This window comes from Balaenoptera physalus (genome assembly GCF_965194825.1).
Source record: "Balaenoptera physalus genome assembly, chromosome: 5".
Classification (NCBI taxonomy): domain Eukaryota; kingdom Metazoa; phylum Chordata; class Mammalia; order Artiodactyla; family Balaenopteridae; genus Balaenoptera; species Balaenoptera physalus.
In genome coordinates this window covers 147,126,745-147,148,044 of record NC_138884.1, presented here as the reverse complement: position 1 = coordinate 147,148,044, position 21,300 = coordinate 147,126,745, and the positions used below count along the sequence as shown (strand labels likewise).

General features: G+C 52.0%; 1 protein-coding gene across 5 annotated transcripts in view; it reads right to left on the bottom strand.

Moving 5' to 3' along the window:
* The window catches only part of SORCS2 (sortilin related VPS10 domain containing receptor 2), a 557,426-nt gene that overhangs the window by 44,660 nt on the left and 491,466 nt on the right, over positions 1 to 21,300 (bottom strand). For all 5 annotated transcript variants that reach the window (XM_082462103.1, XM_082462100.1, XM_082462101.1 and 2 more), the window contains 3 exons: positions 12,762 to 12,941; positions 7,875 to 8,021; positions 2,568 to 2,670 (listed from right to left, as the gene is read on the bottom strand). In XM_082462103.1, the coding sequence (XP_082318229.1) occupies positions 2,568 to 2,670; positions 7,875 to 8,021; positions 12,762 to 12,941 (430 nt within the window). The remainder of the gene's footprint in view (positions 1 to 2,567; positions 2,671 to 7,874; positions 8,022 to 12,761; positions 12,942 to 21,300) is intronic.

Genomic DNA, 21,300 nt, shown 5'->3' with positions numbered 1-21,300 from the left:
ATTCCACCTTCCCCTCTGTTCCCAGCAGACGCTCAGGGCTGGAGTGGAGGATGTAAAACATTCACACCTCACTTGGCCCACATCGCACGGATGGATCCACCTCAGGAAAGCCATGGCAAGATTAAAAAGCAGCAGAATGAAATATAAGTGTAGCATCTTGCCCTTGGGGGGACAGTGAGAGGGAGGGAGGCTGCCAGGGCACCCGCTCCGCTCCCCGTTCTCCGTGTGACTCGCATACAATGAAGTGAAGCTCCTGCAGAAACTCACAGCATCCCTGGGGGGCTGGAATGGTCGCCCAGAGCTTTCAAGGCCTTTGAGCGGTGGAAACATCTGAAATTCCGCCTTTTGTACTTTGGTCAAGAATTTGGGGTCTCAACCCATCACGAACATGCATTTTAAATACACCATTGAGCTGATCTCCCTGTGCTATGTGGCTGCTTCCCACTGGCTATCTATTTTACATTTGGTAGTGTATATATGTCCATGCCAGGTGGGATAGGGAGGGTGGGAGGGAGACGCAAGAGGGAGGGGGATGTGGGGATATATGTATAGCTGATTCACTTTGTGATACAGCAGAAACTAACACACCATTGTAAAGCAATTACACTCCAATAAAGATGTTAAAAAAAAAATACACCATCGCCTTCAGGTCCAGGGAACAGAGTCCACAAGACAGGGGGTGCCCGACATGGGCGACCCAGCCCATCCCTGCATGGGACCTGGAGACCCATGAGCTGCACTGAAATCGAGGCTGATGTGTGATTTTTCATTGATTGACGCACGTCCGTCATTGAAGTGGGCAGACCCCGCCCCAATCGCAGTCACTGACTAAGACCCCAGGGACGTAGATGAACAGAAGGACACTCTGAAGATGAAAGGTTTTACTTGCAGCCTTCTCTATCTGGTTGTGTTGCTCGCTCCCCTACTGGAAAGCCCCCCTCTCCAGGATAACGTGAGACGCCCCTCCGATAGCCAAGGTCTCCCACCATCAGAGACCCACAGAGCGGACAGGGGGGTCTCACCTCCCGGCCCCTTCGTGGGCTCTGATTCGGTCGTTCTGTAAAACACGTTCCCGCCTCTGCCTGGAAGGCCATTCCTGCCATCTCAGCATGGCCACTCATTTATTCATACACTCATTCACTCACTCATTCACTCACTCTCTCACGCACAGCCAGGCCCGGGCCTCAGCGCTGGGATACGTCTGCTGAACGGGCGGATGTGCCATCCAGCTCAGGGTCTGGGGCGCGAGTCCTCCGGGTCGCAGATGGTGCTGGAGTAGACAGAGGGAGGGAGCCTCTGGTTCAGGAAGCTGTGAGCCCCGGCCCAGGCCTTGGTGGTCCCCCCTGTGTGATGGGCAGAGACACTGTCTCTCCGACTGCCACTCGCCCCGTCTGCACCCTGGCTGTGCAGAGCCTCGGCCTGGCCATTCCACAGCTCGGATGAGTGGCAGGCCTGATGGGCCCGCCCCAGAGCCTTGCCTTCTGCAGGTTCAAGGGGCACGGCAGCCCCTCCCGGGGCTGGGGCTTCCCTTCCCTGAGGAGCCTGGGGTGGGTCTCAAGCTTCCTGATGGCACCTTGCAAGCTGGGGCAAGTCTTCCTCTCCTTGGGCTCGTTTCCTGCTCCATAAAGTAGGGGTACTGACCTCTCAGGGTCGTCATGGTGATTAGAAGAGTTCAGGGCCTGGCCGGGGAGAAAGGGCCACCGTAGCAACTGTGGACACGACGGACACGGTCCTGCCCTCCCCACCTTTGTCTCCATGGCGTCAGGGACCCTTCCCCGGACTTAGCTGCTGGGAGCTGGTGAGGCTATCCCCACACTGATGGGTAAAAGGAAAACCAGACGCCAGCCGCTACCTGGCAATGGACTTGTAAAACATGTGATTTTATTTGGAATGATTCTTCTAACTCACATAAACCTTATTTAAGAGTGTTATTAGATCAGCATACATTTAGTGATCCCTGAAGAAGGTTCTAGTTTATTGGGGTAGACAGACACAATCACAATGTATACTTCTTTTTCTTCCCCTTATGTTAGTTGTATATGTGTCTCTCTCTCCCCACTAAACTAGAACCTTCTTTAGGGACCAATAAAAGTCAACCATGATGCAAATTGTCCTCCCGTCCATCTATCCATCCACCCATCCATCCATCCTTCTATGTATTCATTTACCATTTTGTTATCCATTCTTCCATTGGGCCATCTGACTATCCATTCTTTCAACTATCTAATTTTCCTTTCACCCATCCTCCCACCCATCCATCTATCCATCCATCCATCCTTCCATTCTTCCATTGGTCATCCATCCTTCCTTCCTTCCATCCATCCTTCCATCCATCAATCCATCATCCATCCACCTTTCATTTAGTCAACACATATCAGGTGCCCCCTCTGGGCTATGCAATCACCCCTCAGGGTGATGTGCCAGGTGAGCTGGCTTCCTGGAGATACTGTGGCCCTGCCCCCAGTGGACACACCATGGCCCCAGGCCCATGACCATCAAGTTCTACCCTTGAAATTGGAGCGTCCTGCAGGCAGCGATGGTTCCTGACCATAATGGCAGCCTCTTACCTGCGCCCATGATGAGGCCGGGGGCGGTGTCCTTGGTGTGCACAGTGCCTGACACGTAGGGGTTGTCTGCCCAGCGCAGGTGCAGGTGCAGGTGGCAGTCCGGCTGCGGGGGGGGAGAGAGGGAGCCACGGTCAGCACTTGGGAGGGAGAAGTGACCTGAGAAAAAGTAAGGCTGAGGCTGAATCCACCCCTGTGGCTTTTTGGCTGTGAAGGTGGGATCAGGAGTGCTTCAGAGGAGTCGGGGGAGGGCGGGAAGGAGGCTTGGAGGCTGACGGCCAGGTGAAGGCTGTCAGCTCGGGGCCAGGTGGGCTTCTCCAGTGGAGGGTTCTCCCAGCCCGGGTGCTGGAGGGTGGGCTCCCCAACGTGGCCTCTGAGTGCAGAGCTGGGCCGCAGAACGGGACTCCGGGAGGGAGGCTGCACGGTCCATGCCCACGTTCATTCATTCATTCATCCGCCCAGAACATTTACTGGGGGCCTCTTAGGTGACCACGGTAGCCTGGGCATCAGGCGACAGCTGCGGGACACCCCGTAAGCCCTGCGCCCTGTGGGAGAGGCAGGGGGTGAGGTGGGTGCGCTAGAGCCCAGTTTACTCACAAGCGTCAGTGCAACCTTGACGCAGCCCCGGCTGGTGCCCTGGCTGGAGGGGCAGAAACACTGGTTGTAATAAGAAATCCAGCGGCAGCTCACATTGCTGTTTGGCTGCCTCTGGGCCAGCACCAGCACTTTACAAGGTGTGCGTCACTGAATGCTCTCAACATCCGTACTATCACCCCTTCTGCGTTGATGGGGAAACTGAGGCAGAGTGCATTTAAGCAACTTGCCAGGGCAGTGGTGGGGCTGGGACCACAGCTGAGGCTGCCTGGCTCCAAAGTCCATGCTCTGAGCCCCGTGGCGGGTCTGGTACTTCCAGGCAAACTGGGCCGGCGGCCCCCAGAATGAGGAAGCACCAGCTGTTTCCTGCCCGGTGCTGCCAGACCCCTCATCTGTCTCCACCCCAGCTGCCTGCATCCCCACCCTCTGCTGAGATGGCAGAGGCCACCGCCAGCTCCCCTGGGTGGGGCTGGGGGATCCCGGGGGAACAGACGAGCTGAGAATGATGTGTCCTCTGGACTGAACTTCCCGAGTCTCCTCTCCCCTGGCCTCGGTGACTCAAGGCCGCAATCCCTCTATAACATCCACAATAGACCACAAGACCACAGGGCACGGGACAAGGCCCAAGGTCTCCGCACAGCTCCCTCCAGGCCACTGGACACGGCACCGGGCAGTGACCCGCCAGCCATCAGCCAGGGCTGCCTGTCGCCCACACCGCCAGGGTCATTGCAGAGCTCCACTGTCATTGCTATGTTCTACTGTCTACCGAAATCCATCCGAGAGAGGTTTTTTCTCTACAGTTTATGTTTCTTTAACACTTTCTTCTGGTCCATGAACTGAGTATGTTTTACACAGATTATCTGAAGTTAAAAATGAAACCGATCAGTAGGTTGGATAGGGATCTGGGTCAGATGCCACCAGGGCCCGATCCAGTGGGAGATGGGCTCTATTTGTCTGTACCAGAGTTTACAAAAATGTATTTGTTGCATCACATGCTGTATGGTTCCACTGACAGGAAATGTCCAGAGCAGGGAAATCTATAGAGGCAGAAAGTGGATTAGTGGTTGCTCAGGGCAGGGGGTGGGATGGGAGATGGGGGTGGTGACTAAAGGTTACAGGGTTTCCTTTAGAGGTGATGAAAATGGTCTAAAATGGACCACGCTGGTGGTGGCACAGCTCGTGAAGATACCAGAAACCACTGAATTGCACACTTTAAATGGGTGAATTGTATGGGATGTGACTGGTACCTCAGTCAAGCTACTAAAAACAAACAGAATAAGAGGTGGCAAAATGAGCTGAAAGAGGTCCCCTTCTGAAGCAGACTTGGTAGGCTAGAGACCCTCCCTGGGGCAGCCTGGGGAGCCCCAGGCTGAAGATGGCAGGGGCCCGTGGAGAGGGGGAGCCTGGTCACGGAATCACCCCGGAGGACAGTCCCCACCCAGGAACACCTGGACTGAACGGGACAAACTTGACCCACTGTGGAAGGTTAAGCTGTCCCGCGTCCTGGATTTCTCCTGGTTTCTTACAGCTGACAAGCAGGTTGGTGACCTAATGCCTATGGTGACACCCTTCAGACCCCTCGCCCATCCAACGACCAGGCACTAACGGGGAGGGCGTGCCCAGGGGGAGGGGTGCCCATGATCTCTCTGAGCAGGGCCAGTATCCACCTGCAGAAGAAGCTCTACGGCAGGAGGAATAGGAGCCTCGGCAGGGACGTGGCCCGCCCTCCCGTGTCCCACTGGCACGCTCCCGGGCTGAGAAGGTCCGGCCCAGGCATGGCCCTGCTCTGGTGCCCCAGGGATCCCGGGGGGCCAGGTGGGGTCTGGAGTGGCCAAGCTTCTGGGCTGGTCTCCCCAGGCTGCAACCAGCCTTTTCCACATTCCCTGATGCGCTGTGCACACAATATCACTGTGCAGTGAACAGTGCGGTGAACAGAGCAGGTCAGAGGCTGTGGCTCATAGAACCTGGCTGCCCACCCCCCGCAGCCCACTGCTGCTCTGTCCTGACTGCTGGTCGCTTGCTGGGGCCGAAGTGGAACACTCCTCAGGGTTCCCTGCAGTCGGCAGTGGCCCACAGACAGAGCTGCGGTCCCCTCTGCCGCCATGGAGGGCCACCCAGATGTCTTCCAGCCGGTCCTGGAGCTGTAGCAGGTGCTCTGCTGGTACCTGGCAAGCTGGCGCAAGGCCCGGCCGACTGCGCTGAGCTGATAAAGGGCGTGGAAGGCCAGGCAGGCCTGGAGAGGCCGACCCCCAGGGCACTGGGCACCCGCACATGCGATGGGACGGGGAGCATTGAATGCCAGGCTGCTCTTGGGGTGTACGGTCAGGCACGGCAGGGTCCCCCGAGGACACCCAGGGCAAGGGTGGGAAGACCTCAAGGGCAGGCTGGTGCCAGGGGAGTTGGTGCTGAATGCCTGGTTCTGGTGGGGTGGCCCGGGTACCTGCAGGGCTCGGGTGGATGTGATGCGGACCGAGCTGGGAGGCCCACACCGTCCCAAGGCTCCCCCTTCTCGGCCCCTCTACATGCAGGAGCTGGCTAGTGCTGTCAAGAGGCGTCTGGCAGAGACCGCTGGAGGGCTGGAGGGCCACACTGCCAGCCGCCCCTGCCGGACACGCCACTGCTCGGCTCAGCCCGGATGCTGAGAAGAGCTACCACGGGCGGCAAAACGAATGGGTTTTCACTCTGAATCCAGATGTCAACAGATGCAAAACTGTCTTCCAAGGGCCATTTCTCATCCTAAAACAGGTCTGAGCCACACTCACCTATTCCCTGTCACTGGAAGGAAATCTCCCCAGCCAGAGAGCTGGTCAAATGGCCCAGGGAAAATCTTCATGACCCAGAGTTAAGAGAAAAATGGAAGACTCAGAAATCACTCATGTGCCAGGATCCCAAAGGGGACTTTTTTAACGTGAATATGAGCCAAAGGATTGACAAGAAAAATGCCCGATTACCATTACTTCTGGGTGACGTGGTTACAGGTGTAACTTATTCCCCTTTTTATACATTTCTGCTTTTGCCAAGTATTCTGCCATAAGCAGGAATCACATTTCTGATGAGAAATAAACCCTCAAGTGTAGCTTGCCCTGTGCAGTTGGAGGCTGCGTGGCTGAATGGACACAGAGGAGAAACCCAGGAGAAGGGCCACGCTTGCCCACCCGGCATGCCCCCCACCCGCTGCTGCCAGGTCTGCACACACAGGGTAACGGGCCTCGGAGCCAAGGCTGCGATTTCTGTCTTTTGTGCCCAGTTGGGTGTCCCGGTACTTGTCCTCTGCCCACTGTGCTCATCGGGCGCTCTGCGTGCCTGCCTGCAGCCACGCACTTACCAGCTGACCCCTACTTTTATTATTTTAAGGCCGGGACATAAATCTTGAAAGGTTATCTCCTTGCTGAGCTGCATAATTGCAGACAAGAATCTGTTCTTAGCGAAAACTTGCTTTGACAGATTAAAATGGCTTAACTTTGTCGATGATGATACAAAAATTAGCCCTTTCACAGCAATTTTTTTCTCAGAAGAGCTTTTACAAGGGGCAGGTGATTAATTCTCCCCGCTGGTCGACAGGTGTTATTATCCCCTGTTATTAGCGGGAGGGGGGGCTTGCGTAGAGGCCGAGCGCAGGCCCCTAGTCGGTGAGGTCAGGGGGCGAGGGACTGACACTGCCCAGGCCGAGGCTCTGCCCGGAGAGCACAGAGCCCCACCCTGGCCCTGGCGGGTGGTCAGTGGCTGTCCAGGCAGGGTGCCTACGATCTTCGGGGGCCCTGCAGAGATCCAGGCAGATCTCGAGAGGGCAGGATTGTTTGCTGTTTTGTGTGCTGATGTATTCCCAACACCCAGAACAGTGCTTTGCACATAGTAGGTCCCCTTACGTGTTTGTTGAATGACTATCCCTGTGAAATAGGCACTGTTATTCTTTCTAGTTACAGAGGCACGGCAGTGGATGGGGGTCCTTGACTGTGAGGGGCTTCCGGTCGAAGCCAGGGGGAAATAGAAATAAGTGTGCCCAGTGAAGCCTTCTCAGTGGAGGGGACATCTAGACAGGGTTTTCAGGTGTCAGTAGGAGTTCACTGAATAAGGAGAAAAGGGCATTCCAGCCCTCTCCACTCCCAAGGCAGTGAAGACACTGGGGCAGCCTATACTCATATTCATGTAGAAAGGCACCCTTGGAATAGCTGGACTGGCTCAGGGCTCATGACATTTGGGCTGTGTCCTGGCTCCCCCTCACTGATCCAGCCCCCCACTTCCACCGAGTGTACTTCCTGGCCCTTGACATTGGCCAACAGGGCTTAACAGATGCAGCACAAGCAGGCTTGCAATGTTTCTGCTCACTCTCTTGCACCTCTGCTATTGCCTGAGAATGTGCCTGGGCTGGTCCCAGAAGAAGGATACTAGATCCCTTCCTAAATCGACCAACCCCCAGGTGCATGAACTAGCCCAGCCTCTCACAGATCTCAAGAAGAGTGATTGCTGTTTGGGGCGGCTTGTTACACAGCACTGTTGCGGCAGGAGCTGACTGATACACTCCCCTCTCTGACTTCTAGTTAACTCTTCTGTAAAGCAAGGAGTTTCATGTGGCCCTCTCCACCACACCCAGAGAAACAGGTGGTTCATGTCTCCCAGATGGCCCTTCTCAGACATCAGCATCTCTGACCCCTGGGTCTTGTGGTAACATCTAGTGCCCACCCCGGGGAAGGTGTATGCAGTGAGCAGGGCACTTACAGGATTACAGTTGGTTGGTTTCCCGTTCATGTCCGTGCTGGGAGGCCTCAGGTAATCCCAGTCTCGGCCCTTGCTGTAGGTTATAAGCGTCACCACCTTGCCGTCGACTTTTTGGTTCGCCAGAAAGACTCCTTTCACCCCTCGGACCTGGGACAGAAGTACAAGAAGGATGGCAAAAGCCTGCCCAGCCGCTTGCTAAGAGCTCTGTGTGCACGGCCTCATTTCACCCCAACAACACCCCAGAGCTGAAGCTGACTATACACCCTGGAGGCAAGTGGGTCTGTGGGGAAAAGGGACCAGAGACGCTGGCCTGAGCTTTGACTGGGAGCCGGTACTGTCTGACCCCAAATTCCGAGTGCATTTCACAACACTGAGCTGTCCTTCCAGGTCCAGACCCCGGCTGTCGGACGGCGAGCAGAGCCCTGGTCCCCGAGGTGCCTGTGCATTTCGGTCACGCTGTCTTTAGCCGGAGCTCCTGATTCAGAGCCCTAGCCCCTCGCCTCCCTCCCAGTGGACCCACAGGGCCTGGACCCATGGAGTCGCTCTGGGCTTTCCTCCGGGGACTGCCTCAGCTCAACCCCACACGCAGATGCCAGACTGTGAGGACAGGGTCCGTGCCGGCCCCAGCCTGCCCTGGATGGGGGTCGAAGTTCCCTGTGCCCCCTTTCTCAGGGTTTCTGGAGGGGCCCAGGGCAGTGACCACACACATCCCATAATTGGTTACTGAGTTTGCGCACAAGAAAGGGTCAGATATCAGCAATTCCCAATTGTTCAACCTCCTGGTTCCACAGAAATGAACTTTTTCGGCAAGTTCCTTGGGCACGGAAGACTCGGACCCAGTAATCGAGGCCCGCTGGTGTGGCCTGAGTTCCTCGGAGCCCCCGTGTGCCCGAAGCAGCTTTTGCTGCTCTATAAACAGCATGAAGCCAAGGCAGCTGAGGCTGAGTTGTGGGATTTACCTGAAGTTCCATGGCCAAGTGTGATGCTTAGGGTGAGAGTGGTAATACACAGTTGTTAAGTGCCTTCTACGTGGTGGGCAAGGGAACTAATGTGCCACCTCATTAAATTCTCAGACTCCAGGAGGTTGGTGCTTTCCTATGCCTCAATGCCAAGTGCCTGACAGGTGGGGAGCAGGCCAGGGCGGATCCCAGAGGTTCGGACGCACAGTGAACTGTGTATGAGCTTCCTGTGGCTGCTACAACAGGTAACAGACAGAGGGGCTTAAACTACACACGTTGATCATGCTATAGCTCTGGAGGCCGGAAGTCCAACATGGGTCCCACTGGGCTGCAAGCAACTGGAGTCTCCGGGGGAGACGCGTGTCCTTGCCTTTCCCCGTGTCTCGAGGTGCCGGGGTGCTTGGTTTGTGGCCCCTCCTGCTTCTTCAAAGCCAGCGGTGCAGCGTCTCCCTGGCCATTCTTCCATGATTCTGTGTGTTTTTCTGCCCTTCCTTCTGCCCCTCCTTCCACACGTGAGGACCCTAGAGATTGCAGTGGGCCCCGTGGAGAATCCTGGAAAACCTTCCCATCTGCTGATTGCTAACCTCAGTCCCCCTTCGCCTGTGTCTTCTGCTAGGATGCTTCTCTCTGGGTTGGAGACCAGGGGTCTGGCCCTCATCTCCACAGACGAGGCTTCGGGGATGGTCCTTCTGGGGGACAGCCCCAGGGGCAGGAGGACCGCAGCCCCTTCTCTCACTCATGGTGACATCACGCTGTCTCTGGCTCACCTGAGGCCTCAGCAGGGGGCGGGCATCTGGCCTGCTCGGTGCTGAGTCTAGATGCCTCCCCTGATGTCCTAGGGGCAGATAGGTTGCTGATTTGCCCAGTGATGGCTTGCTTTATTCGGAAAGCGCTCTTTTATATCCCGACTGGTCTCCATGAAAACACTCAGCAGTAAATAACATGGACCCTCCCATCCCAGAAGAGGTAGTAACAGGCCGAGTTTCCCTGGGGAGGGTCTGATCAGCCGAGTACTGGCTCCCAGTATTGATGTGCCCACTTCACATAACTGCCCTCTTCATGGCTGTGCTCACTTCCTGGGGGCTGCCGTAACAAAGCATCACAAACTGGTGGCGGCGGGGGAGGGCTTAAAACAACAGAAATTTGTTCTCTCACAGTCTGGAAGCCAGAGGTCCAAAACCAAGGCGTTGGCAGGGCTGCCCTCCCTCTGAAGTTTCTCAGGGAGGATCCTTCCTCGTGTCTTCCAGCTTCAGGTGGCTCCAGGTGTTCCTGGGCTGTGGCCACATCACCCCGCTCTCTGCTCCGTCTTCACGGGGCCCTCTTTCCTGTGTGTCTGTGTCTCCTCTTCTGATCCTTGTAAGGACACTTGTCATTGGTTTAGGGTCCAGCATGAGTTCATCTCAAGATCCTTCAGTTAATGACAGCTGCAGAGATCCTTTTTCCAAATGAACTCATGGTCACAGGTTCCAGGGATTCGATGCAGCTGTATCTTTTGGGGGCCCCCATGCAGCCCACGACAATGACTGTCTCCCAGCTGTAGCCAGGGCTCCTCAGGGTCAGGGCACAAAACTGGAAGCCCCCTCAACCCCCTTCCTCACCCAAGCTCCAACACAAACAGGCCCCCAGAAAAGGGTTGCCGTCTTGTCTGGAACCAGGACCCATCCTGCAGAGGTGAGAGCTCACAGGCCCTTGAAAGCCCAGGTCTCTCGGGGCAGTATTTGCCTGTGACGTCTGGGATAAGACATTTTTCCTGGATCTGCCACTGGATGAACGATAACCATGACAGTAATGGAATTGGGGCATGTGTAGAACCTCTAGGCCAGGCCCTTCCCATGCACTATCTCGAATCCACAGAAAAGGCACCTGCAGTGAAAACTGTCGAGAGCTTGCTGAGCACTGAGTTGGCACCAGGTGCTGCTGTATGTGTTTAACGGAAACGGAGGCCTCGAATGCACACAGCAACCCTCTGAGGAAGGTACCACTGTCGTCCTCGTTTCACAATGGGGACACTGAAGCACAGAGTAGTTAAGTAATGTGCCTAAGGTCACACAGCAAATACGTACCAGAACTGGGATTTGAACCCTGGCAGTGGGGCTCCAGAGTTGTGCTTGTAACCACTACCTGTGATCCCCATGAAGTGGATTTCAGAGAAGCACAGTCACTTGCAAGGGGGCCCAGCTTTGGATCTGGCCACTGTGAACTCCCTCCCATCCCCACGGCCTCTCACTGCCTGGTGTTTGGCGTGAATCAGTGTTCCCTGGCTCCTCAGCTGGCTAACTTCTGCTCAGCCTCAATTCGGTCTGCACCCCTTCCTCCAGGAAGTACTCCCTGACTTCCACCCTGGGCTGGCCGACTGCCCCTCATGGTGTCTTCTAGAGGCTGACACACCAGGTGGGAACCACTGTTGGGAACTGGTCTTCCTGTAGAGTCCGGAGCCCTGTGAGAGGTGGTCTACTCCTCCCTGTGTCCCGGGGGTAGGGCCTGGAGCCTGGCATGCGGTACGGGAGCTACATACACCCGCAGTGGGCCACGGACGTTCCTGCCTGAGGTGCCCTCCTTACGTGTCGGTTACACGCCTGTCCCGTGTGTAACTTTCAGCAAGCAGCAGTGAGCCACAGGCTGTCCAGCTCGGGAAGTAAACCCTGACAAATGGGTTCTCATTGTAAACAAATGATTACATTCATTACTTCCTTGGTTCTGCTCAGCTGTTGACAACTCAGAGGAAGGCTGCAGCCCTGGCTCTGTCCAGGAGGACGCCTCCCACCCGGATTGACCCGCACTGGTGCCCAAGGCTCGGCTCGCCACCCACGGGACACCCTCCCCAGCCCCGCAGGGACAGCAGAGCCTGGCAGGAGCGCCACCAGCGTTTACTATGAGAACGCATGGCCCCTGCAGGCGAGCCCACTGGCTGGGGGCTCCCTGAGGGCAGGGCATGAGGGAGGAATTTAACGGTGAATGGCCTACCGAGGGAGTGCTGGCCAGGAGGATGGATGGAGCTTGGACCGACAGACCTGAGCTGCTTCTGGTTTTTCGCTGACTTCTGGTCTACCTGGGCAGGTGGCTTGCCCTGTCTGAGCCTCAGGTTCCTTACCGGCAAAGCGGCTGAGGGACCCCCTCCCCGGCTCTGGTGTGGACAAGAACAGAGGACGTGACCGTGAAAGGCCAGATCCAGGCTGGGCCCATGGTGGGTGGGGGATTGACATTTGCGGGATCCAAGTACAGGATGGTGCCGTGGGTGTTTTCTCGGGGGAGGGAACCCGGCGTGGGAGCCAGAAGCCCCAGTTCAGAGCCTCTGATCTGCCCCTCGGTGTCACGTGCCAAGAGCAAGTGGCTTAAATGGGACACAGATGGGGGCGGGACCCCAGGGAGGGCACAGGGAGGTCTGAGGGCTACAGGCGGGGAGAGAGGAGCTGCAGGGCCAAGGGAGGGACAGAGGGAGCAAGAGACAGCCAGACGGACATGGGATACACAGAGGGGAGGGACGAGGAGACCAGGGCTGGGGCCAGGGAGGCCACGAGGCCAGAGATGGACAGGGGAGGGTCCCAGCTTCTGTCACCTGCCTGTTTCATGCAGTGGCGTTCAGGGCAGGAACGGCTTTACAGATAACAGATGGTGATCGAGTCGATGATGGGGACCACTAACCTGAACCCCAACTCAGCAGAATGTTGTCCCCCCCCAAATTCCATTCTTCTCATTAGCATACCTGTATCACTGTTACTTGAATTTCATCAAAAAGAGCAAGTTTTCTCTCTTGTTCTAAAAGTACCTGCGTAGTACCCTTTTGACCGGCAAAGCCTAAAATATTTGGCCCTTGACAGAATTTTGGCAGGTCCCTGGGTTGGAGCAGTGGAGATGGCGGGGGGGTGGGGGGGGGAAGCCGGGACAGGGGTGCCACCTGGCCCACCACAGCCCGCACTGAGGGTCCCACCTCGAGGATGTCGATGACCACGCTCTCCTCCGCCTGCCGCGAGCTGCGCACGTCCCCCAGCACCAGCGAGTAGCGCACGCCGCGCGGGTCCGACTGGTAGAGGTTGTAGGTGTCCGTCTGGTACCACTCCTGCACAGCCACGAACACCTGGCTCTCGTCTGTGCTGATGACCTGCAGATCCTGGGGACGGCGGGGGAGCCGGGGTCAGAGGTGGGCTGGGGGCCCACGCGGGAGAGGGAAGCTGGCCTGAGGGGAGGGGGCACAGGGGGAGGGGGGAGCAGGCCTTGGGGGCAGGGCAGGCCTCAGCCCTGGCGGGAGTCGGGGGCTTGGCCACAGCCCTCTTGGAGTCAGGCTGACCTAGATTTTCATCCTGGCTCTGCGCTCTCGGCTCTATGACCTTGGCCAAGTCCCTTTACCTCCCTGGGCCTCCGTTTTCCCACCTCCGAAACGGGGATGACGTTCCCACCCTCTATACTGGGTGGGGGGAGGGATGCCCGGGCACTGGGCGGGGCGCAGTGACACTCCTCCCATCTGTCCCTGCAGCGAGGATGGGGAGCTTTCCTCCACGCACCCCCAGACCGTCAGAATGCACCCCAGACCATCACCTCTGGGAGGCGGGGATGCAGCTCCTCCCGGGCCCCTCCCCCATCCCATCCTGAGGTTCAGGCAGGTCATCTGTCCGTTCATTCATTCAACACGTATTCATTAAGCGCCTACTGTGTGCCAGGCACTGTTCTAGGCCCTGGGCTACACCAGGGGGCCACACTGGCCTCTGCCCTCTGGGAACGTACACTGGCGGGAGGGATGGATTAATTCACTCCAGCCTCACGCCCCGCACCGCATCACCGGCCTGCTACAGGAGCTGCCCTTTGCCCACAGCTCCTCCTGGCCAGGCCACGCTCACCCTTGGCCCCTGCCAGGCACACATCCAACAAGGCCCCCTCCCCCAGGGCAGTGGGCTGCCCAGGGCCCTATGGGAGCCGAGGGCAGGCGGCCGGCCAGTAGGCAGGCGGGGGGGCTGCCCTGAGCAGGGGAGCAGCCAAGGCCAAGGCCCAGAGCCTGGGTTCCACCTGGAGCAGGAGGCCAGGCACCTCCCGAGGGGGCCGGGCAGCCGTCTGGGGCTTCAGTGCCAGATTTTACAATTCAGAATTAAAAAAAACAAAACAAAACAACCAATTGAATAAAAAGGAAGAAGAAGAAACCCAGGGCTAACCTTAGTTTCTTGTTTTTCTTTCCATTCCCAGCCAGCACCAACTACTGCATGGGAGGCACGTGAAAAGGCATCTGAACAGGCCCATTTCAAAGCCATAAGGAGCTCTTTTTCTGCAGCCTCTACCATTTGCCTTCTATCACTCCGAGACTTTTATTGCCCCTCTGGCAGTAGAGCTGCCAAGATCCAGGAGCTGAAGACGGGTGGCGGAGGGAGGGGGCTGGTTACACCCTCCGTCCCGCCCACTGCGGGTGGTGCAGTTTGGGGGTACACTTCCTTTTGCATTTCTCACCTGATGTTAGGGCACAGAGACAGGAAATGTTTCTCTTTCTCTCTAATAGCAGATCGGGTCCCTATTCTGTCCAGCCGAGCAAGACCTTCAATTGCCAGAAGAAGAGGCCGCCTGGGCAGGGCACAGGCTGGTGAAGGCCCCTTCCCCTCCTACCTGTGCCCACCCACCCCCCAAGTTGTGCAGCCAAAAGAAGGGGCTTTGCAGAAAAGGGATGCAGTGCCGTGAAACACCTGCAATGCACCTCCCAACCAGGGAGAACCCTGCAGCACGAGCGGGGCGTTGGTCCGTGGCTGTAAATCTAACACACAGACATGGGTGGACCCAAGCAGCTCACAGCCAGGGAGGGGTTACAGAGTCAGGGGTCACAGGCTTGGCGGTCCCCATCTGTGAAATGGGACAGTAGGGTGGTGGGGCGTCTGAGGGATGCCTGTGAAACCTGGGAAATGAGATCATCTCTGCTCCTCTCGCCCACCTCCCCTCCTATTTCTCCATGCTCGGCCACAGGTCAGGCTGCACTGTGTCCACTGGGGTACTCGTCATTCTGCAGCCTCAGCAGGAAAAAGCCTTCCATCGGCCAGAGTTTCTGAGCTCACACAGTGCCCGGCATTAATCACACGAGAAGCAATCAGTATTTATTGTTATTGCATTAATTCCGACTTTGCCTTCCCCGCACCTGGGTAAATGTTTACTATCATCTGGGAGACAAAGAAAAATGTGTAAAGGAGCAAAAGTTTCCTGTAGTGCTACCCCTAGAGAGACCTGATATTAACATTTAAAAATGTTTACTCCTGGGCTTTTTCCCAAGTGGGATTCATATACTTTTTCATGTATGGTTTGCAGCTTGCTCTTTCACATTATATGGGGAGCATTTTCCTCTGTCATTAACATTATTTATAAACACCACTTTTAGTGACTGCATGGCATTCCCTTTTGTGGATGTACCGTATTTCATTGAATATTTCCCCACTGGTGAGCTTTTAGCATCTCCAACATTATGTGCAAGACAGTCATAAACATTCCCAGACATAGATCTCTGCATCTCTGTATTTCTTCAACATAAATCTAAGAAGGGAAATTGCTGCATCGGAGAGTAGGAACATTTTTAAAGCTCTTGTTACATGTTGTTCAATCATCGTCCTGAGAGTTCCTTCCCCACCAGCAGGGCTAGAGGGCGCTCATTTTACTTCATGCATTGAAACAGTCTTTTAAAAATCTTTGCTGATTAGAGAGTGATAAATAATATGCCATTTTTTCTTAAATTTGCCTTTACATTATTCTTTTTTAAAAAAGTTAGAAGCAGAGACATTTGTTGACTCCATTTCTAAACAAAAGACATTAAAAAAATTACACATATGTATATGTGTTTGCATGTATATATAGCTATATGCCCTAGAGAAATATGTGGAAAGAAACACCAGAGTTGCCAATGTTTGTTATCAGGTAGAATTAGGTTTGATTGTAAGTAATAGAAACTGGAAAAAAAAGTGACTCAAATGAGATAGAAACTCATTTCTCACGAATGTAAAAGAGGTCCAGAGATAGACATTCCAGGATGGAAGCTGGAATCACCAGGGACAGAGGCTCCTTCTGGGTCACCATTCTACTGTCCCATGATATGGCCCTTGTCCTCATGGTTCAAGACGATTGCTAGAGCTCCAGCCATCTTGTCAACATGCAAGGCAACAGGAGGGAGGGAGGAAAGAGGGAGAGAAAGGCTTGCCTTTAAAGGAGGGCTCTGAGAAGTCTCCCAGATGTGACAATTCCACTTAATCTCACTGGCCAGATTCTAGAAACAACCACATGTAGCTGCAAGGGAAGCTGGGAAATATAGTCCTAGCTGGGAAGCAATGTACCAGCTAAAATTTGGGGTTTGTTAAACTAAGATGAAGAAGAAAAACGAACATTGAGATGTCTCTAAGAGTTCCTACAACAGTTACTCTGAGGAATGAAGAAGTGAGATTGTCATGGAAAGGAGGAATGGAGAGGTAAGCGGGTAGAAATGGTATATATTTGCATTATTCCATCAGTTGTAGTGAAAATATTTTAAAGAAGTAACTTTGGAAAGTTTAAAAACATTTTTAACAAGCATGATAGGGGAAACTTCCCCATAGATTTTTACATAAAATCCAAGGAACAGCCGAATGAACGAACACCTTCACCAAATTCTTTCAGCACTTTGAATATAGCAACTCACTGCCTTCTGGCCTCCAAGGTTTCTGATGAGACATCTGCTTATAATCTTCCTGATGATCCCTTGTATGTGACAAGCGGCTTCTTTTGCTGCTTTCAAGATTCTTTCTTTGTCTTTCTACAGTTTGATTATAATGTGTCTTGGTGTGGAACTCTTAGTGTTTATACTACTTGGAGCTCACCAAACTTTTAAAGACATTTACAGTCACGTCTTTCATCAATTTTAAGGAAGTTTTGGGCCACTATTTTTTCCAAATAATTTTTCTGCCCCTTTCTCTCTCTCCTCTCCTTCTGGGACACGCATTATGGAATGCGTGTATTGGTCCACTTGATGGTGTCCCACAGGTCTCTTAGATGGTGTTCACTTTTCTTCAATCTTTTTTCTTTCTGTTCCTCAGATTTTATCATTTCAGTTGTCCTATCTTCAGGTTCTCTGATTCTTTCTTCTGTCTGCTCAAATCTGTTTTTGAATCTCTCTAGTGGAGTTTCCATTTCAATTATTGTTCCTTTTAGCTCCAGCATTTCTTTTTGGCTCCATTTATGTGTTCTATCTATTTTTTTTGGTACAGGCATACCTTGGAGATACTGTGGGTTCAGTTCCAGACCACCACAATAAAGCAAATATCACAATAAAGTGAGTCACACGGATTTTTTGGTTTCTCAGTGTATATCAAGGTGATGTTTACACTACACTGTAGTCGATTAAGTGTACAATGGCATTACGTCTTACGAAATGTACATACCTTAGTTAAAAAGTACTTTATTGCTAAAAAATGCTAGCCATCATCTGAGCCTTCAGTGAGTCATAATTTTTTGCTGGTGGGGGGTCTTGCCTCTCGATGTTGATGGCTGCCCACTGATCAGAGTGGTGGCTGCTGAAGGCTGGGGTGCCTGTGGGAATTTCTTTAAAGCAGACAACGATGAAGTTTGCTGCATCAATTGACTCTTCCTTTCATGAACACTTTCTCTGTAGCAGCAATGCTGTTTGATAGAGTTTTATCCACAGTAGAACTTCCTTCAACATTAGAGTCAGTCCTCTCAAACCCTGCCACTGCTTTACCAGCTAAGTTTAGGTAATATTCTAAATCCTTTGTTGTCATGTCAGGAATCTTCACAAAATCTTCACCAGGACTAGATTCCATCTCAAGAAACCACTTTCTTTGCTCAACCCTAAGTAGCACCTCCTCATTCCTTAAAGTTTTCTCATGAGGTTGCAGCAATTCAGTCCCATCTTCAGGCTCCACTTCCAATTCTAGTTCTCTTGCTGTTTCCACCACATCTGCAGTGACTTTCTCCATGAAGTCTTGAGCCCCTCAAAGTCATCCATAAGGGTTGGGATCAACTTCTTCCAAACTCCTGTTGATATTGATACTTTGACCTCTTCCCAAGAATCACAAATGTTCTTAAGGGCATTTAGGATGGTGTATCCTTTCCAGAAGGTTTTCAATTGACTGCTCAAATCCGTCAGAGGAATCACTGTCTATAGCAGCTATAGCCTTATGAAATGCATATATTAAATCATAAGACTTGAAAGTCAAAATTACCCCTTGATCCATGGGCTGCAGAATGGATATTGTGTTAGCAGACATGAAAACAACATTAATCTCATTGTATGTCTCCATTTGAGTTCTTGGGTGGCCAGGTGCATTGTCAGATGAGCAGTAATATTTTGAAAAGAATCTTTTTCTGAGCAGCAGGTCTCAACAGTGGGCCTAAAATATGCAGTAAACCATGTCGTAAACAGATGTGCTGTCATTCAGGCTTTGTTCCATTTACAGAACACAGGCAGCGTAGATTTAGCATAATTCTTAAGAGCTCTTAAGATTTTGGGCATGGTAAACGAGTACTGGCTTCAACTTAAAGCCACCAGCTGCATTAGCCCTTAACAAGAGAGTCAGACTGTCCTTTGAAGCTTTGGATCCAGGCACTGACTTCTCCTCTCTATCTATGAAAGTCCTAGATGGTATCTTCTTCCAGTGGAAGGTTTTTGTTTACATTGAAAATCTGTTCTTTAGTGTAGCCACCTTCATTAATGATCTTAGCTGGATCTTTTGGATAACTTGTGGGAGCTTCTACATCAGCACTTGCTGCTTCACCTTGCACTTTGATGTCATGGAGGTTGCTTCTTTCCTTAAACCTCGTGAACCGACCCCTGCTGGCTTCAAACTTTCTTCTGAAGCTTCCTCACCTCTCAGCCTTCATAGAATTGAAGAGAGTTACAGACTGGCTCTGATTAGGCTTTGGTTTAAGGGAACGTTGTGGCTGACTTGATCTTCTATCCAGATGACTCAGACTTTCTCCGTATAAGCAATAAGTCTGTTTTGCTTTCTAATCATTCATGTTTTCACTGGAGTAGCACTTTTAATTTCTTTCAAGAACTTTTCCTTTGCATTCACACCCTGGCTGTTTGGTGCAAGAGGTCTAGCTTTTGGCCGATCTTGGCTTTCAACATGCCTTCCTCACTAAGCATAATCATTTCTAGGTTTTAATACAAAGTGAAAGAAGTGTGACTTTTCCTTCCACTGGGACACTTAGAGGCCATTGTAAGGGTATTAATTGGCCTAATTTCAATGTTGCTGTGTCTCAGGGAATAAGGAGGTCCAAGGAGAGGGAGAGAGATGAGGGAATGGTCAGTTGGAGGAGCAGTTAGAACACACACGACATTTATCAATTACGTTGGCCCCAAACAGTTATAGTAGTAACTTCAAAGATCACTGAACAGAGTTCACCATAACAAATATGGTAATAATGAAAAGTCTGAAATATTGTGAGATTTACCAAATGTGACACAAAGACACAAACTGAGCAAATGCTGTTGGGAAAATGGCACCAATAGACTTGTTCCATGCAGGGCTAGGGTTGCCATAAACTTATAATTTGTTAAAAAAAAAAAAACAATATCTGCAAGGCACAATAAAGTGAGGTATGCCTATATTTCTAATTTGTTTGTACTTTGTTTTCTTGACTTTCTCCACATTTCCTTTAGTTCTTTGAGCACCTTGAAGACAGTTGTATTAAAGTCTTTGTCTAGTAGATCTGCCATCTGGTCTTTCTCAGAGACAACTTCTGTTGGTATCTTCCCCTTTGAATGGATTGTAATTTCTTTGTTTGCCTTGTGGTTTCTTTGTTATTGAAAACTGGATGTTGGAATCTAATAACATGGTAACTCTGGAAATCAGATTCTCTCCCTTCCTCAGGGTTTGCTGGTTTTTAAATTTTTTACTTAGATTTTATTGCTGCAGGCTATCTGCGTGTCAGGGATCAGCCTGAGGTATAAACTGAAGTTCTCCTCAGGTCTTTTCTGAGCCTGAGCTTTTTCCTGGGCATGCTTGGTGACTTTCTAAATTCCTCCGTATGTGTGGTTGCTTTTGAATGTCCTAGTCCTTAAATGTTGGCTCCCAAAAGGGAAAAGAAGGAAAATAAAGGTGGGGTGGCAGTGGAAACAGGTTCTGGCTGTAACTGAGCAGGATCCTGTGGGGACTTCCTGGGACAGACCCCTCCTCCATATGCTCTGCTTTAGCTCCTCTCTAAAGGACATAGATAATAGTATCTGATGCACATTTTCTGAGTTGTTTTGCAGATGCTAATACCACCACCAAATGGGAGAAGTTAACTACTTGATCATGAGCATGTAGCCCCAGAACTATTGGTGCCCAAGGATTAATAATGTTAACCCCTATGACCCTGCCCTGTTACCTCACCATCAACCAGTCAGAGAATTGCGCACGAGCTGATCACATACCCTGGGATTCCCCTCCCTTACCTTGCCTTTAAAAATGTTTTGCTGAAACCTGTTCGGGTATTTTGAGCACTAGCTGCCTGGACTCCTTGCTTGGTGCCCTGCAATAAACACCGCACTTTCCATCACCACAACCCGGTGTCAGTGGGTTGACTTTGCTGCGCGTGGGCAAGTGGACCCAAGTTTGGCTCAGTAACATGGCCCTTTAAATCCCTTGGAAGCTGCTTCAGCTGGTGGTGGCTGCAATAATAGCTGTGTGCCTGGGTGTCTGCATGCATGATAAGAAACACCAATCAACAATCAGAGCACAGACTCCCAATATTGGGGGGCAAAGTCCAATATTTAAGGACAAAGTCCTATGCCCACCCTGGCTCCGGCAAGCTGTGTGTCTGCTGCTCTAGGAATATGTACACAGCTGCCGGCCACGCAGCTGGGGGGCAGGAGTGGGAGATGGGGAGCTGCTTCCTTGGGAAGAGCTAAAACTGTGGATATTAACCTTGATTTATGGTGCAAGACTTCCCCTGGAAGCTGCAAGCCTTTGAATAGACTCTGGAGTTCCAAAACAATTACATCAGGCAGCTTCTGCCAGGGGATTGTTGTCTAAGTGAGAAGACAGACTCCTGTGCTTTCCACTCGACCCTCTTCCCTGACGTCACTTCCTCCTTTATTCTTACGCTTTATGGGTTTTATTTTATTTTATGTAAACAAATTACAGATAAAAGACTATTTACTTTATGCCTATGAATGTTTCTATATAATCAATAGTTACTTAGATTTTTCCCCTCTTTTGTCTGTTTATAGGCTTTGCCTATTTTTTTTTTTTCTGTTAGGGAACATGAGTAATTTTTTTTTTTTAATCTCTACAAGTAAACAATTTAAGCAATGGATGCTGGCAAATATAATAAAAACTGTTTACCCATTACAGGTTTCAGAGATAGGTGAATTAAAACAGCAGAATGGTACCTTTTATACCTTTTTAAGTACAAGGAAAATAGAATTGATACCACACAAAATTTGGCAAAGCTGTGTTGAAACTGGTCTATTCTAACTTTGCTGGTGGAACCCTTTTAGAAAGCAACTAAGCTCCACAAAGATTTATATCCTTTGT